The sequence below is a fragment of the Ornithodoros turicata genome, chromosome 6 (assembly GCF_037126465.1).
Source record: "Ornithodoros turicata isolate Travis chromosome 6, ASM3712646v1, whole genome shotgun sequence".
Classification (NCBI taxonomy): domain Eukaryota; kingdom Metazoa; phylum Arthropoda; class Arachnida; order Ixodida; family Argasidae; genus Ornithodoros; species Ornithodoros turicata.
This window is the reverse complement of record NC_088206.1, coordinates 68,980,632-68,996,654: the sequence shown is the minus strand read 5'-3', so window position 1 is coordinate 68,996,654 and position 16,023 is coordinate 68,980,632. Positions and strand designations below refer to the sequence as shown.

General features: G+C 44.1%; 1 protein-coding gene across 2 annotated transcripts; it reads right to left on the bottom strand.

Moving 5' to 3' along the window:
* Positions 1-1,014: 1,014 nt before the first annotated feature.
* On the bottom strand, positions 1,015-15,175 carry LOC135397207 (retinol dehydrogenase 12-like). Of its 2 annotated transcripts, XR_010423610.1 has the most exons (8): positions 14,929-15,175; positions 13,688-13,806; positions 12,942-13,097; positions 12,521-12,625; positions 11,897-12,109; positions 10,110-10,314; positions 8,880-9,068; positions 1,015-5,860 (listed from the first exon to the last, which is right to left on the bottom strand). XR_010423610.1 is itself a non-coding variant. In XM_064628621.1 (7 exons), exons 1-7 carry the CDS (start codon positions 15,003-15,005, stop codon positions 8,954-8,956), a joined length of 990 nt encoding a protein of 329 aa, XP_064484691.1. In that variant the 5' UTR covers positions 15,006-15,175; the 3' UTR covers positions 1,015-8,953. The 2 variants fall into 2 exon arrangements, 1 of the variants encoding a protein (XP_064484691.1); XM_064628621.1 differs by having other exon boundaries at positions 1,015-9,068.
* Positions 15,176-16,023: the final 848 nt, after the last annotated feature.

The window sequence follows — 16,023 nt, the reverse complement described above, 5'->3', positions numbered from 1 at the left end:
AGGATTGGCTGCACCGTCGCAAAATTGTTTTCTTCGCTTTGCTTTCCTCCCGCGACTTAAGGAAGTGATGTCATTGGCGCCAGCGTGCAGAACTTGATAGCAAACGACAAAGCCATTATTTTTATTCGCAGGGATCTGGAAAACTGCAGCAAGCTTGTCGCATTCGTTGACTGCAATCAATGCCCCGACTATTACTGTAGGGAATGACATCATTTTTAGCCCAAATGTCGCGACCGTGCGTGCCGAGAGAAGCGATTTTGTTGCATCTCCCATATAGACCCCCATTTATCGAAAATTTGACTTCATTCGCCAAAAATCAGTAGATCGCGTCAGGCTCTCAAAGATATGTCATTCCCTAGATAAACTCGAGGGGAGCACGCCTGTACCTGTTTCGTGTAGAAATTTAGCGAGGTTTACGAGAACCCTGCGAACAAAAATAAACCTCTACCCGAGAAACGTCATCATGACGTTGGTAGACAGACCAAAACCGAAACAGATGGCAAGGGGGAGAGCTGAGTTCCACGAATGGGCAATTGTTCGCTGCCTTCTATTGAAAGAAAAGCAGGACCAAAGGTCGCGTCCCTTTTCAGAGAAGATCGTAATCCCCTCTCAAGACCGTGGCTTTCGCGCGCGACCTTGTTCGCTACTAGCTTTGAACGTAGTTCAACTCTACCAAATTCGTGGCGCTGTCGAACACTATGACGTCATTTGTTTACAAACAAGTAGAGGTCTATTCCCCGTAGACTTCTTAAGAAGTTCACCTTAGGATAGTTTGGACAGTGTCTACTAGCTACCAAATAGTTGCTTGCTACTATACAATGGTGCTACTAGTAATAGCAATAGTTACTTTCTAGAAAAGTACCACTGACTACACACGAGAAACGTATCGTTGGAAATCTTACCGTACGAGATCGGATCGGATCGGATCGGATCGGATCGGATTGTTAAAAAAATAGACGTCTCATTTTGGCTCTGCTGCTAATGGCATAAGAAGAAAGAGACAACATTTACGAATCGATGAACATCGATACATTTATTCACGGCACAATAGAAAAATATGTGACAATCAAAGCCCTGCAAGCGATCGACAAAATATGCCAATAAGTCAAATGACCATGCTTCCTTGTTTCTGTACTTTGACGCACATTGCATCCATGTAGCACAGGCTAGCTTGGAAATTAAGAAAAATGCGGCTTCATGTCGGGGGAATGGTGTGAAGTGCTGTGAGGCCTCAATTCACCATTCACGTGATGAACGTTTGCGTAGGGTGACATCACCAGAGAATAGGAATGAGGTAAAAAAAAAAAAAAAACTGATGGAGTTGATGAGACCACTAGCTACAGCACCTCAAGATAAGCTGTACAACATTTTGCACAAACATCTTTTTTTCTACACTGGTAATACATGGCAGGCAACATGTAGGCACATGAGGAACGACACTACAGCACGATAAGGCTAGTTTTGCATGTCTTTTTTTTACACACCTATACACTGCAGGCAATATTCTTGTATTGTGTCTAGTCTTGCATTCAATAATATCATATTATCACTGCTAGAAGGACATAGGCAAGCATAAACGCATATCGTGCTACTCAGCAAAGCTACAAAACATCTGGTCAGCATTCACTTAAAGTTCAGCCAGAAGGGCTGAACAAGCTAAGCAATATGAGTATATTTCAGCGCTGCGTCACAAAAGCTTTCACGCCCACAATGGCGGGGTATGCCGGCACGGATTGGACACAAAACACAATACGATGATACAGGGGAAATGCATTTTGAATTTTCATGTAGCGTCGTGATGGGCAGCGTGATTGTCACTTATTGATATGAAGTGCGACGTGTTCAATACTGCACATTCGACGGCACATTCCGCACTACAGCAATGTGTATGTCACAAGTGTGAAGACTACAAAGCTCCGCGTCGTCGGGTGCTTGTGGGAACGGTCAGCGTACATGTCCCCAGCACGTCTGGTTTGACAATATGAGTTGATCTCTCGACATGACGCAGATCACGTTACCAGAGTGCTGGCGACACGCTGGGAAGTCTGTTATATTGGGACATTAATGATTATTTTATTGGCATACCTGTATAATGTGCTCGTTTGAATAAAGGTAACAGCATGTATGTACTATATGTTGTGTGTAAGCACCCTTGGCAGTGTGTTATGAATAGACAGGACATTTGGATGTAAGGGGCAAGGTAACATTCCTACGCTGACGACTTAAGCCTCAAAAGGGGCTTACGGGTATAGGTAACAAAAGTGCTACCAATGATGTACTATTCCAACTGAAATTATAATTAGTTTATCAACCGCTATTCGATAATCGTTCAAAACAAGCATTGTGGTCATCAATCTGTGCTGATTACCCTCTTGTCCCTGCGTTCGAAAAAAGCAGGCGAAATCTCTTTTTGACTTGGCTCTATCTGTTTGTAACGCAAACTTGTAAAACGAATCACCAGAGGGCCTGGACAGCCGTTTCGATCTGCCGCATTACATGATGTGAACTGAGAATCTGTCGTCTGTTAATTTTTCCCCTCTCTCGCGCCTCCTCCTTGTCATTATGAACCAGCTAGTCTGCACAGTTTCACTGTTATCGACATGACCCTAGCCAGAAATGAGCCCATCTTAACTGGTGGCACCTTTTGGCAGTCTTGCCAGGGACCGAACTAGCACGGTACAGCATTATTTATTTATTTATTTATTTATTTATTTATTTATTTACTCTGCCCACCAACAGCCACTATCCTAACTTGTGGTGAAACTACATGAGTTTAAAATACAGCGTAAAAAACACCAAAAAGAAAGATTAACAGCAAAAATAAAAAACGTAATAAGCTCCGAGTCAAGTTGACAGTCACTATAAGTCAACTGGAAGTCAAGTCAAGGGGGTGTAACTCCAACCTAGACATCACTGAAGCATACGAGTAATAAAATTTACGATAGTACTAAAACCTGTCATACACAACTGCGACAAGTTTCCGTCGAACCCTCTCGATGGCTGCTGAGGAAGTCAACGTTAAAGAATTCCAAACACTTGAGGCAGACTCCAGTCTGCTTCTCACGAGAGTTTTGTGAAGATTAACCAAACACAGCGGCTTACTGAAGTTTTCGGCAATGCGACATACAAAACCCAGGGAACGTAAAGCAACGTTGCGAACTTCAAAAACACGGTTCCAATGGTTATAGGCTGCAGAACTGCGTTCATTTTCCGTATATGACTATCGTAGTTGTTGTCTGGCGCGACACGGTTCTAAAGATTTCCCGATAACACATAAGTGCATAAGTAACTTAAGATTTTGCCTTGAATTAAAGCACCAATCTTTTTCCCCCAACTCATTAAAAGCATTTCAGTAGAAAATGCAGTCAAAGCACTATGGCTGCCAACTATAATTTATAGTAACTGTAACTCGCAACTCAAAATTGTTACTAATGTTTGTACACTAATGTAAACTTTGTTACTAATGTTTGTAAACTAATGTTTGAGTTCTCCTATGGCACAGCCTAGCAGTCACTCTGAGTAGGAACGCCACCACATTCGCCAAAACATGCAATGGAATGTGCAAGTGAGATCCAGGCATATAGGATTTTTCCGTGGCACGAATCAGGGTTGCAGAATGGGATCCCCCATTCCATTTCAATTCCATTCTGCGGAATGGAGACTCGCGATAATTCCACTCCTTTCAATTCCTCGGAAAGTAAAGGTATGGCCAATTCCCACTCCTGGAATGGCTTGGCAACCCCATTCCATTCCTTTAACTCCAACGATAAAAGAAAAGGGGACCGGTAACCGTGCTGGGTAGCCCAGCACTGCCATAGAGGAGATTGACATTATACCCATCACGGAAAAAGCAAAACGACGAGGTTATTTCGCCCTTGACCGTGTGGCACCCAGACCACTCCATTCCAATTCCATTCCGCCTGCGAAAAAAAAAAAAGCCTAATTCCATTCCATTCCTAGGACAGTTTCCGCCATTCCATTCCAATTCCATTCCGGGCTCTGATAAATCTGGAATGATTCCGGAATCATTCCAACCCCGGAGTGGCAAGCTCTGCTGCAAACTGCTTCAGCTCTGTAAAAACCAGCTCCCGTGGCATAGTGGTTAGCATTATCGCTTTCCACGCCGAGACTGGGAGGTGACACGGGTTCGAATCCTGTCACCGGCTGTGCTGTCTGAGGTTTTCCCTGGGGTTTTTCTGGGTTTTCCGAAGACTTTCCATACGAATGTCGGCACAGTTCCCCCTGAAGTCGGCCCAGGATGCACACTAACTCCCCCTGTCACCCCAGTCTTTCCTCCTGTCCTCTCTCCATCTGTCCACATCTGTACACCACAGTTGCTTCGTGGCGCTAACACGGAATTTTAAAAGAAATAAAAAGCTCGGTAAAAAAATATATCTGGTTCGGAAGGCGTCAAAAATGCTATCAGTAATATACATGGAGTTCTAAAAAAACTGCATCAAAACTTTAAGAGGTCCGAGGTTTGTTTCCGAGGTTTGGTCCGAGGTTTGGTCCGAGGTTTGCGAACAGGATAAAACTGAGATTAAAAACTGAGATAAAACTGAGGTCTGGAAGGTGCATTTAGTGCCGGTGAAATAATAGAAATGCACACCATACTTCAGGATTGCAGCAAAAATCAGCAAAATTACTAGCTATTGCAACAAAGCTCATGCTGCAAAGCGATGTCATTGGTAGTTGGAATGCAGGCTTTAAATTCTCAGGATATGTAGCAGCGAAGCTGAATTAAACTGCAACTCTCATACAAATTTTAACAGACTAACACGGTTTAACTCCTCAGCAGTTTCACAATTACTATAGTAGTGCATCACCATGGGAAAACCCTGCACATTATACTTACAGACCACAATTTATCGCCAACGGACATGTCACTTGCATGGCACGAAGTGTGACAATAAATCTAACATAATTTGATTTACTGAAACGAAATTAACCTCATGCGTATATACACTCACTATAAACAGTGACCACAGCACAGAATGACGCCTGCTGAAACGCCCTTTTTACAAAGACACGTTACGAGCACACCATCGAACTACCATACAAGGCAACAGGCGTTAAAGAGGTCTAGCTAACTACAAATTGCAGAAGGATAGGCACATATATATCGTCAGCATCTATACATATCACTACGAGAACTACTACAACGGAAACAGTTTTAGCCTTTCACCAGGAAAGACAAGTTGCTACATGAAGTACCTGAGATAGAGTATACACTGTTTATATGCTATTTATGAAAGTAACAGGTACATGTTAATCATATACTTCCAACAGGACAGGCCTTACTACGCCTCTGGTACGTTACACATCCGCTGACACAATTATATCGTGCGGACAATGTGGCTGAATACACTTTAGCAGTAACAGGGATGGAATGGTCTTACAACCACGAATATTCGTGCGTACATTTGACTCCATTTCAAAATTAACGTGCTTTGTTCTTGTTTTCTTTTTGGTCTCGAGTCCCTCCACACTTTTCCAACTGACAGCTCGGTCTTTAAAATCAATATTTTAAAAGTTAACGAGTACGGTAAGTCTTATCTAATTAATTGATTAGGCACCATGGAAAAACACTGGTGACCACAACGCATGACTGCTATAGCGAAATTCAGTTGGATTCATTCGCGGAGAGTTGCTCCTTTTTTCTTCCGTTTCTTTTTCGTAAATCTTGGTGCACGTCATTTTGGACAGCCTCCGTATGAACAAACAGCTCGCAACAACAGCCGCTGTCCCAAAATGGAGTGTGGTCTAGCCTTCGCCATGTCTACGCTAATCGACTCCCTCAGTGCAATCTCTTGATGCGTGGCCGAAAATATCACAAAGTGCTGCAAGTGCCTGCTTCAATCTAAAATGTAAAAAATTGTCAGAAAAGAACGCAAGAAACTGAGCAGAAAAATGTTTGTCAACAAACATCTTAAACCCGACTTTCACAAACATATTTCTGTACGAGCGAACCTGACCAGGATTGAAAGGCTTATTACTCCAGTCGCACTTCACGTGGTCTGTCTTTATGATTCTCTGCACATGCTGCATACAGACTACGAAGTGGTAGCTGACGACACTGACGGTAAAATTCTGTGTATTCTCCTGCGTTTTCAGCATTATACGGAAGCTGTTTATAGTACAGCTGTGCGAATATTCGAAATTTCGAATATGAAACGTTTATCTGATGCTATTCGCAACATATTTTCAGTATTCTGAGTTTTTCGAATATTTTTCGAACAGTACTGAAGCGAGGTGTCGTCATCGCCATTCTGCATGTGGGCTTCGCCACATCACATCCAAGAGTTAGATGAAGCTCACTTCACATTACTGCCATTGTTCTTTTGGTGTGCAGCTCCATTCTGCAAGTAGGCTTCACCTCATTACACTGAGTGTTAGGTGAAGCCCGATTTACACTGTTTACAATATTCTGTCACTAAAATCCACAACTTCTGTGTTCCCATGGTCAACACAGTACTCTAGGGCAGTGTTTCCCAAAGTGTGGTCCGCGGACCCCTGGGGGTCCGCGAGAGTGTCCCTGGGGGTCCGCGACCGTCTCTCACATTTCAGTGAGGATTTTCGTCTCCACAAACACACGCTCGTACATGCTGCCCGATTTCCAAACACCCAGAACTTCCAAAATTGCTACAAGCATGCTTCAACGGCTAGCTTCTAATTTCTTATAGAAAAGTCCTGCAATGCACGTTTGCCCGCGTCATACACATACAAACAAGAAGAAACCAGTCCGGAATCGTTTGTGAAGCTGTATCGAAAGCACGCAGCAGCTGACGAGGTTGCTGGTGATGCACTGGCTGTGACGGTGTGTGTGTGTGTGGGGGGGGGGTCCGTGAATTTGTTCTTATCGCTTCCGAGGGTCCGTCACCGCCAAAAGTTTGGGAAACACTGCTCTAGGGCACACCGTGTTCCAGTAAATGAACTCCAACTTTCAGAGTTACGTTCAGTAACAGGTGGGAATATGCCCCGTTTCTAAGAAATAAAAAACTACAGGAAATTCACAACGTAAACTTAGAAATGAAGAGATGCACACAAAGTAGGCTGCATGGAACACGTTGACCAGTCTACCATACACAACACACAGAGGGACCCTTCTCTCACGATATGTTATGTTGGGCGAAAAGGGCTCACAAGTTTGGAGCAGAACATCATCTAATGAGCACAACACCGCAAAATATTTCACCAGGACGTATCCGAAATTATTCGACTCGCAGTGCAAGTGAAATACATATTCTTAAACAATTCGAAATGGAAATTCAGCTGTTCGCACAGCTCTAGTTTCTAGTCATTCCCTATGCTATGAAACACTGTGTGCAATGAAGTTATTTTGTTCCGTGGGATTTGCCACACATGTGTTAAATTCAGTGTACCTTTCAAACTAGTACTCACATGCATGTTGGCAGGTTTCATAGGTTTTGTGGTACAAAGCACGGGTGCATGCTTTGAAACAACGTAGTACGGCTTCCCATTCAAAGCATACTTTTAAGCGGGGAAGGGTAATGGTAGCGGAAACGGAAACGGTATATTACCGAAATTGGAGATGGCAACGATACGGAACGGACACGGAAACGCGTACCACGGTCTTCCGTTACCGGAAACAGTAACGGAAACGTAACAGAAACGAAACTGAAAAGCTGGTATCAGACACGGATAACGGAAACTAAAATATAGCAGTAACGAAAAGGAAAACGGTAATGAAAATATGTCCGTTACCCTTCCCTGCTTTTAAGAAAGGAATTTGAAATAAACAAGTGTGCCATACAACATTCTGCTATAAATGCCTGCCTGAAGACGATAGTGTGTGACCTGACAGCAGTGAACTTTAGGAAGAAACTTGGAAATGCCGTTCCCCACAGCATGTGGCTTTTAAGATGCAATGTTGGTTGACAGCAGTAGGTTATGGACAGAGATCCTGACATTGTTGCAGCATGGTGTATTAATGTATTAAACAGGTAAAATGTAACATGTGCAGGACGGGCCTGCTGAGCGAAACAGCTGGACTTATGCCATGTGCAATGATGAAAGCTGCATGAAGCAGCAATTTATCTATCTCTTCATTGATCAGTTTTTTTCCTTCATCTGCTCACATCTTTACCCATCGACATTTTTCGTAGTAACCCGGTAGATATAGCGAACGTTTCTGCACAAGGTCATCTATAAGCAATCTGCGCCGCATAACAGTCTCTGGAACCAGTGAGTGCAACATCGACAGTCTCCGCATCCGCATGGCACCCATGCTCGTAAGAGCCAGAACCGCATCCGCAACATTACTGCCTGAAATAGACGCAGCCGCATCCACGCAGGCACTATACAGAGAGTATATATCCGCACATCCACCGTCATTGCATTTGTAGGGAAAAATTCTACGTGACGAGAATGTCGCATGACATGACAAGCGTTTTTGTCGTAGAAACGTTTTTAAATTCTGAGTGCACAAACTGCTTCGGAACGTTATGTCCTCCACAGTTGTCAAAAAAAAAAAAAACCTAAACAGCAACATGAAGGATGACATGTTATTTTTCAACATCTGACATGTCACGATGACATGACATGACGCACGTTGACATGTCATTTTGGATCCAACGTGTACTCTCATTTGTGACTCCACCTGTGAGACGTCGGCAGCAAGGAGGCTCTATCTGCATTTTACCCGTGTTGCATAAAGTCCCCACGGATAAAACTGCACCCACGGACACAACTACTAATCAGCTTCAAGAGCTCATCCTTCCAAGTTTGACAGAAGCAATTAATGAATGACCGAGGATCATGTGAGCGACCGAGGATCATGTGGCGCACATTTTCTGAACACTAATGTGGTGCTAATATACTAATTCTCCCATTTAAGGCTGATCAGTGTGATGACTTACCCTGTCAGATATTTAAACATGGTGTCAGATCTCTCTTGTGTTGGATGTTATTTTGACCTGTATGCATGCAGCTTTTAAGTGTTGGGAACGGGTTTGGAGAGCCCAGCCATTTCCTCGCTGTAGTTCCACAGCTGAGAAGCCGTTACCGGGTCTTTGGCAAAAGGCTTTACATCTGTGGGCTTGCATTCCCTGGAAGGATTCAATTCAATTGAAAAAATCAATTTGCTCCCTCAGCAGCAACAGCAGCGTTATAATCATCATCATCATAAAAAACAAACAAAAAACGCTGCTAACTGCTATTGCAAAATGTCCTGCATGTGACTTCATACGGGCACTTTGTTAAGAGTTCTCCATAATTGCAGGAAAAATAAAATAATGAAAACAATTAAAACCAATGCAAAATTTAGCTTCAAGACAGTTAAAATCCGGGCCGGGTGGTCATTCTGTCAGTCTGTCATGTATTCGTTTGTGTGCGTCTTCATTTATTGTGCCAGCACTAGGGGGTTTTAGTAACGGTTTTTAAAAGGTAGGTTCAGTTCAATAAAACAAAAAAAGACTGGGAACTGAAAGCATGATCAATATTTTGAAGTTCAAATGGACCATGTGAATCGCAAGGAAGATAGACATTTTTCCCCCTTCGCTATATTGTGTATGCCGGCTGATGCAAGTTATATGAGTGGATTGGGTTGGATTGGACTGTGATAAAAAAAAAGAAGAAAATTAATTGCATAACTTCATGTAAATGTTAGTATTTTCATTGCCATGTAATCTTTTCTGGGTCACACACAACACATAAGTGGCTTAAAACATCCAGTTCCTATAGCGTAGGCACAATATATATTGTTCCGAATCTCCCACTCGTGCAAGTGTCTAAGCACCTTTCCCGCATACCCTAAAAGGTTGATGTCCCTTGCCACTGCCAGGGCCTAAAGTACAGAAATTGCCTACAAACAGCACATACACTCTTAAAAAATGAACTTCACTGCATAGCACGCTCCTAGCCAACCATCATCTCGAATGATATCGTTACCTGCCCTGATTTGTTGAAAACGGGGGGCGTACACCTTTTTGGTGACACTTATGCCGTTCATAATTATCACAAAAAAAGGCGTACGCCCCCCGTTTTCAACAAATCAGGGCAGATAACGATATCATTCGAGATGATGGTTGGCAGGGAGCGTGCTATGCAGTGAAGTTCATTTTTAAGAGTGTATTTTAATGTATACTCACTCGAAATAGCAGCCTGAGAACTTGAGAGCCTCTTTAGTCATGCAGCAGTGAAGCGGAGTTTGTGCTCCTTCCCAAGAGGACTTGGTGAGCAGCCACTTGAGGGGCCACAGGATGCTGTTCTCGACCGCCAGGTAGGCTCGGAACTGGCGCATGATGTTGGTTCGCACCCTTCCCGGGTTCACCGCAAACGACGCTATGCCCTGCGCTGTTGGTGGTCGTGAATGATAGTCAGGGTTCAATAATAAGTAGGCCCTGAAGTTTTCGGGTTTTATATTTTTCCAAATTCGGGGGGGGGGGGGTAGAAATCGGGTCAATAAATTGATGTCGAAAATTCGTGCAAGTTCGGGCAGAAAAATTACCATCAGAGTAAGTTCGGGGAGAAATCGGGCATTATTTTAGAATAAACGTTCACTGTACCATTTGTCCAGAGTGCCAGAAGTAAGGGGCAGTCGCATATTTTGTGAGAAACTAGTATGTCGACGCCTTGAGGTGCCTAGCCTAGGTGCAGTTTTGCAGGAAGAAATCGGGTTTAACCCTATATGGGTGAACCTCAATTCGGGGTGCAAATTCGGGGAAAAATCGGGTTTAACCCTAAAACATCAGGGTCTAATAATAGGCTACAGTAGACTCTCATTAATGCAAATCTGGATATTTCATGCTCTCAGTTAATTTGACCATGCACAGAACTTTTGTTTAGCCCGCTATGCTTCCCGTTGAAAAAGCTGCTTCACTCGAACGGAGCTTTCGCCTAGTTCGTACTATTTGTTCCTTTCTGAAATGTCCCTACCGGCAGAAAACCTTTTACGTGAGTTGATGACGCCATCTCACAGGGCACTTCCCCTCGAACACGTTGTTCACCTTCGGATGTATCCGACCGCTAAAGAGGAGTCTCATAAGGAACTACTTGCTATGGCTGGCATTGGCTAATGTATTGACTAATCGATCAACAACAAATAAGTTTCTTTTACATACCTGTTACCACGTGTAAGACTGTTGTATCCATAAACTTGCTGACAGGCCTTCTGCCATCGCTTTTTGTGTGTCCCTACCGATAATTAGGCCCTTGCCTTTTTGGGTTTTATGCTTTTCCAAAAATCGGGAGTCAAAAATCTGGTTTTATTTCGTGGGTCATAAAACCCAGGAAGAGTCAGCCAATACCAACAGAAAAAGTAAAAAATAGGATATAAAAAGAGTGCTTCTCGCACTTTAGATTAACTCGAGACACTAACCGGTTGTGCTGAATGTACAATGCTTAGCGTTCGACAGTGCCCGTATTGCCGCTGAATTTGCGCTTTGACAAGTTAGTTTTCAGGGTTTTTCAGGTTTTACCCGAAGTGACAAAATGATGCAAATCGGAGTACAAACAGGTTTTATGGGTTGTGGAGTATGGATTAACAGCCCTTGTACAGTGCTGGACAAGAAAAAAAATACGAAACACACTCCAGCACGTTCCTTCTTCAAAGCGACACGCAAGCCGCGAATGGGAGCGTACGGATTTACAGACATGTGCCTAGGCAGCCCAGTCAAAGTCGAGTCAAAGTCAAGTCAAGTCAAAGTCAAAGTTAATGTCAAAGTCAAGTCAAGTCAAGGTCGGGTCGGGTCGGGTCGGGTCGAAGTTGCAATCCTGCCTAGGCAGCCCAGTCAACCCGTATGCCATACGGTCCATACGGTGCTAGCGTGTCACTCTGAGAGGAAGGAACGCACGTGTTCCGTAACCTTTCGTCCGGCGCTGTCCCAATAACGCATCGTACTCCCCATTTTCCCAAAAATGGACTGGGCATACTTGCCGTTGTATCTCCGATGCAATTCCTGAGTGAAATAGATGAGGGCCAACTTGCTCTGACTATACGCTTTGAGAACGCCGTACCCGCGCTCGTCGTGGATCTTATCTATGCTGAAGGAACGGAAGTACTTGTAGGCGTCCGAGGTGAGGTTGATCACACGGCTTGGTGCTGCGCTCTTTAGTGCATCCAGGAGCAGCATCGTGACTAAGAAGTGACCTGCACAAGGTTCAAGTCAAGTCGGAGTCAAAGTCGGAGTCAAAGTCGGAGTCTAAGTCAAAGTCAAAGTCAAAGTCAAGTCAAAGTCAAAGTCAAGTCAAAGTCAAGTCAAGTCAAAGTCAGGTCGGGTCGAGCCGAGTCAAAGTTGCAATCCTCACTTGATCCACTCTCTCCCCTATTATTTGGAACAGTTTGTTAACAATAAACTCTATACTGCAGGCATCCTGCACTCCTCTGTATGGGCTTTCCTGCCTTTTTGGATGTCTCAGGCTCTCTGATAAGGCATGTTATTGTTAAGCCAATAAAGTTTCAGTCATTCTCTGAACTCTGACCTCTTTTTCACTGATGACTGCACAATGAAGATTATTTCCATTCTGCCAAAAATCGCACTTTTTCTTTAGCGTTTCTCACCTAGGTAATTTGTTGCAAACACCTTTTCGTGGCCATCATCGGTCATTTGAAAAGGGATGCCAAATACTGCTGCATTGTTCACGAGGATATCCAACTTTTGTTCACCTGGAATGGGAGAACAGGAACACATCTTGTTACGTTACATGTATACTAAGGATCCATGCAGAATGATGCACCCAAGCCATAGCCACTTGCACAAAAATACCTCTACAGAATTACCACGCTCACACTTTGTGCAGCATTGTCACAATTCTTTCCACATTCCATCATAATGCAGAAATGAAGCTATAATAGTTGGTTTTAATATGCCGATAAGGCCACCTCAGACACGTTTCAATGCAACAAGAACGGTTATGGCGCGGGCTAATCACTCTGTTCGGTGTTTACGCCCCGTTTCATGCATAGTTTTGTTGCCGCCTACCTGCTAGAAATTCTTTCGCAAACTCTCGAACCGAGTCAAGCGAAGAGACTTCCAGGTAGAGAGGAAACACGTCCGTGTTTCCGGTTGCGAAGATGATCTTGAGAGCAGTGTCGGTCGCTTTTGACATATCTCTACAGGCTAGGTACACGCGAGCACCTAAAATAAAAAATAATAAAAAAACGTCAGTGTATTTTACGTTTCCTGCACAATACATGAAGGTGACTGTTTCCGCCACGCGCGGAATGTGGGTAACCGACCTGAGCCCGTCAGGATCCCATAATATTTCGTGAGTGATTTTTACCGACCAGGTTTACTAAAATGAGGTCGAGACATTTTGCCTCAAGCTACGCGAAATAAATGTAAAAGACATGGTTATACACGCCGAGGTGAATCTCTGTTCCGACATTCACAGCAACGGGGGTAATTGACGCGTGCCAAATTGGCAGCGCCGGTACTGTGAACATTCCAGGAAGGGGGCAAGGGGCATAGTAGCACCCCCCCCCCTTCCCGGAGCCTCCTAGATCACCTGTACAAATTGCGCACTCTTAATTCGCAGGTCGTCACAATCTATAGCGTGATATCCAGCAGATCCTCTGCTTATAAGAGGCCTAGTGTCACTTGGTTGCATGCTTTGCCCCCCATTGGAAGTTCTTTGCCCCCCGTGGTGAGTACTGAAACCCATCCATCTCTGACACAGAGATAAATATATGATTAAAAGATATTTGAGTGATGGAAGGATCCCATACCTCTTTTCGCTAGCTCTCTCGCAACTTCAAGACCTATCCCCGAATTGGCCCCTGTGACTATGGCTACTTTCCCATTAAGCTGCAAACTCGTCCTGCATACTGCTCCAGCAATGTACCGCCTGAAAAGTAGAATGCAAAGCTGATAAACGTTATAATTGACATAGAAAATACGTAGAAAGTTACACCAGCAAAAGAAGGAAACGAAAGGGAGGACGACAATATCCATCAAATCGTCCCTAAACGGATCTTTGGTTCCTTATTCTCGTCTCTGTTTCCTAATACGTGTTTCAGGTATCCACGTCTAAAAATTGTAATAATAAAGCATGCTACAAGAAAATATGCGATCAACTGTTTTTATCTGTATGGAAGTTTTACCATGTACTACAACTAATTTTGTGCAATTTTAATTGAAATCAGAAGTTTGCCAAGTAACGTATTCTTGATGAGATCAATAAATGCACAGAGGACATACCCAAAACACCATCAAATATGTTACCTGGCACAAATAGATAGCAGCAGACAGAAAAAAAAAAAAGAAAAAAAACACTACCTTTGAAAAGTGTGCTTAGCAAATTAAAACTGATTATGCAATATAATTTGATTTTTATTTCTTCACTTTGTTTTTCTTTCACAACTATTTTCGGACGGACCTTCTATTTGGCGTTTGTTTCGCATTGATATATTTTATTTCCTCTTCTGACTGTTTTCTCTCTCTCTCTCTCTCTCTCACACACTCTCTCCCCGCTCATTTTATAGCTGTCCAGAAGGATCCCCACCCAAACATTGGAGGAGGCATCATGTCAATACTTGGGAACGGGGGGGGGGGGGATATACAAACAGAAGAAAATATCCAGCCAGACTGGGGGGCAGGGTCGTACACCCACCCCACCCCTACCCCCATCCCCCCAGAGCCGCATTCTGAATGGCACTTTGCCAAGACGCGTTTGTTCTACTCTTAATTGACGTATCACACAATTCGATATCCAAGGACACGCACTGACATCGATCCCTTTTCCACGAACATGGTCAATCTGAACTCCTCCATTCATTGGAGGATGCGGAGCAACCATCGTTCCTAAAATGGAAACTAGGCGGCACGACAAGCAGCGCAGCTGTCAACCTCTTGTTGCTCGTCTACCGGCACCTAATCTTTCCCAAAACTTGTGCAAAACCGCTCTTATCGCTCACGAAGCTGCTCGAAATGGTTCGCTACATGTACATACCACTCTGATACAGCTTACCTGACAAGGTAAATACCGACGCACGAAACACCGACGACCGCAACACATTTCAGACTCGACGGCAGCGCATTGCTCATTTTCGCGGCAGAAACACGTGCCTGACGCTACCGGCGTCGCCGTCTTTTCCACTAACGTGTGTCTAAGCAATAATTATTACTTTGCAAGCGTACAAATACAGTAGCAGCTGCATCACATATTGCTTCTGGGGATACACTGCCGAACAGCTCCTGGTGAGCAGTGACAGAGGTTCCGAAGTGCATCGGTTCGCCTTTGACAGCCAGATGGCGGAAGCGAAGTCATCAGCGGGTTTCGGTTTCACGCGGCGAGTTTTGTCGTCTGCTGTCCCTTGCGCAACGTTTGGACATAACATTTTTGGCCAGTTGGAAAGTTGCGTGATGATCTCTCGAAGTGTGTATCTCCTGGAACAGCTAGGAAAAGAAAATGTGTTTTCTGCGTCGCGCATTGTCGTGCTGTGAAGAAAGCCTTATCGCGTGGTACCCTTGTCCTGTTGCCTTTCCAGATCTTTTTTTTTTATTCGGTGTTAGCGCCGCGAAGCAACCATGCCTTTAAAGTACTAAGTTGCGACGTTCCCAGCGATCGTCATGCAGAGGCACTTTCGTATCTTTTCGTCTGTATTTCTGGAATGGTTATAGCAGACGACGGCTCTACGCAGAGGTGATCAGGCACTTCCGTTTGTTCGCAGACGACAAGCCAGTGAGCAAGCCTGTCGTCCGTGCGTGATTATTTTTTAAGTCGGTTCATAAGTGGTACAAGGAAAAGTTGCTAATAAAAAAAAAAAGAACAGAAAGAGTATGCGAAGTGCGCAGTGTGGTGCTCATACCGCACGCTTGGCAGATTCGGAAACTCTGACTTCAATTTCCGTGATGCAGACGATGCAGATAGGCTGGGGACGTGACAAGCTCACGCTCCAATTAGCGCGAACTGCGTAGCAAGCGAGGTTATGCACACAACGCGCATTGCACGTACTGTGCAATAATAAATTGTACTAGGTACAGTTATGAAGAAAATTGTACTACGACGGTAAAAGGTCACGTGCAGGGCTGCCTGATGACATCATTTCCGTTGGGCTGTCGA

Bases quoted from the DNA above. Each gene is read 5' to 3' on its own strand.
- LOC135397207 (XM_064628621.1), bottom strand. From the start codon at position 15,005: ATGAGCAATGCGCTGCCGTCGAGTCTGAAATGTGTTGCGGTCGTCGGT. The intron at 13,098-13,687 runs GTATGGGATCCT...TTTTTATTTTAG, and splicing joins GAGAGAGCTAGCGAAAAGAG to GTGCTCGCGTGTACCTAGCC. The intron at 10,315-11,896 runs GCAAGTATGCCC...GACCACCAACAG, and splicing joins ATTGCATCGGAGATACAACG to CGCAGGGCATAGCGTCGTTT.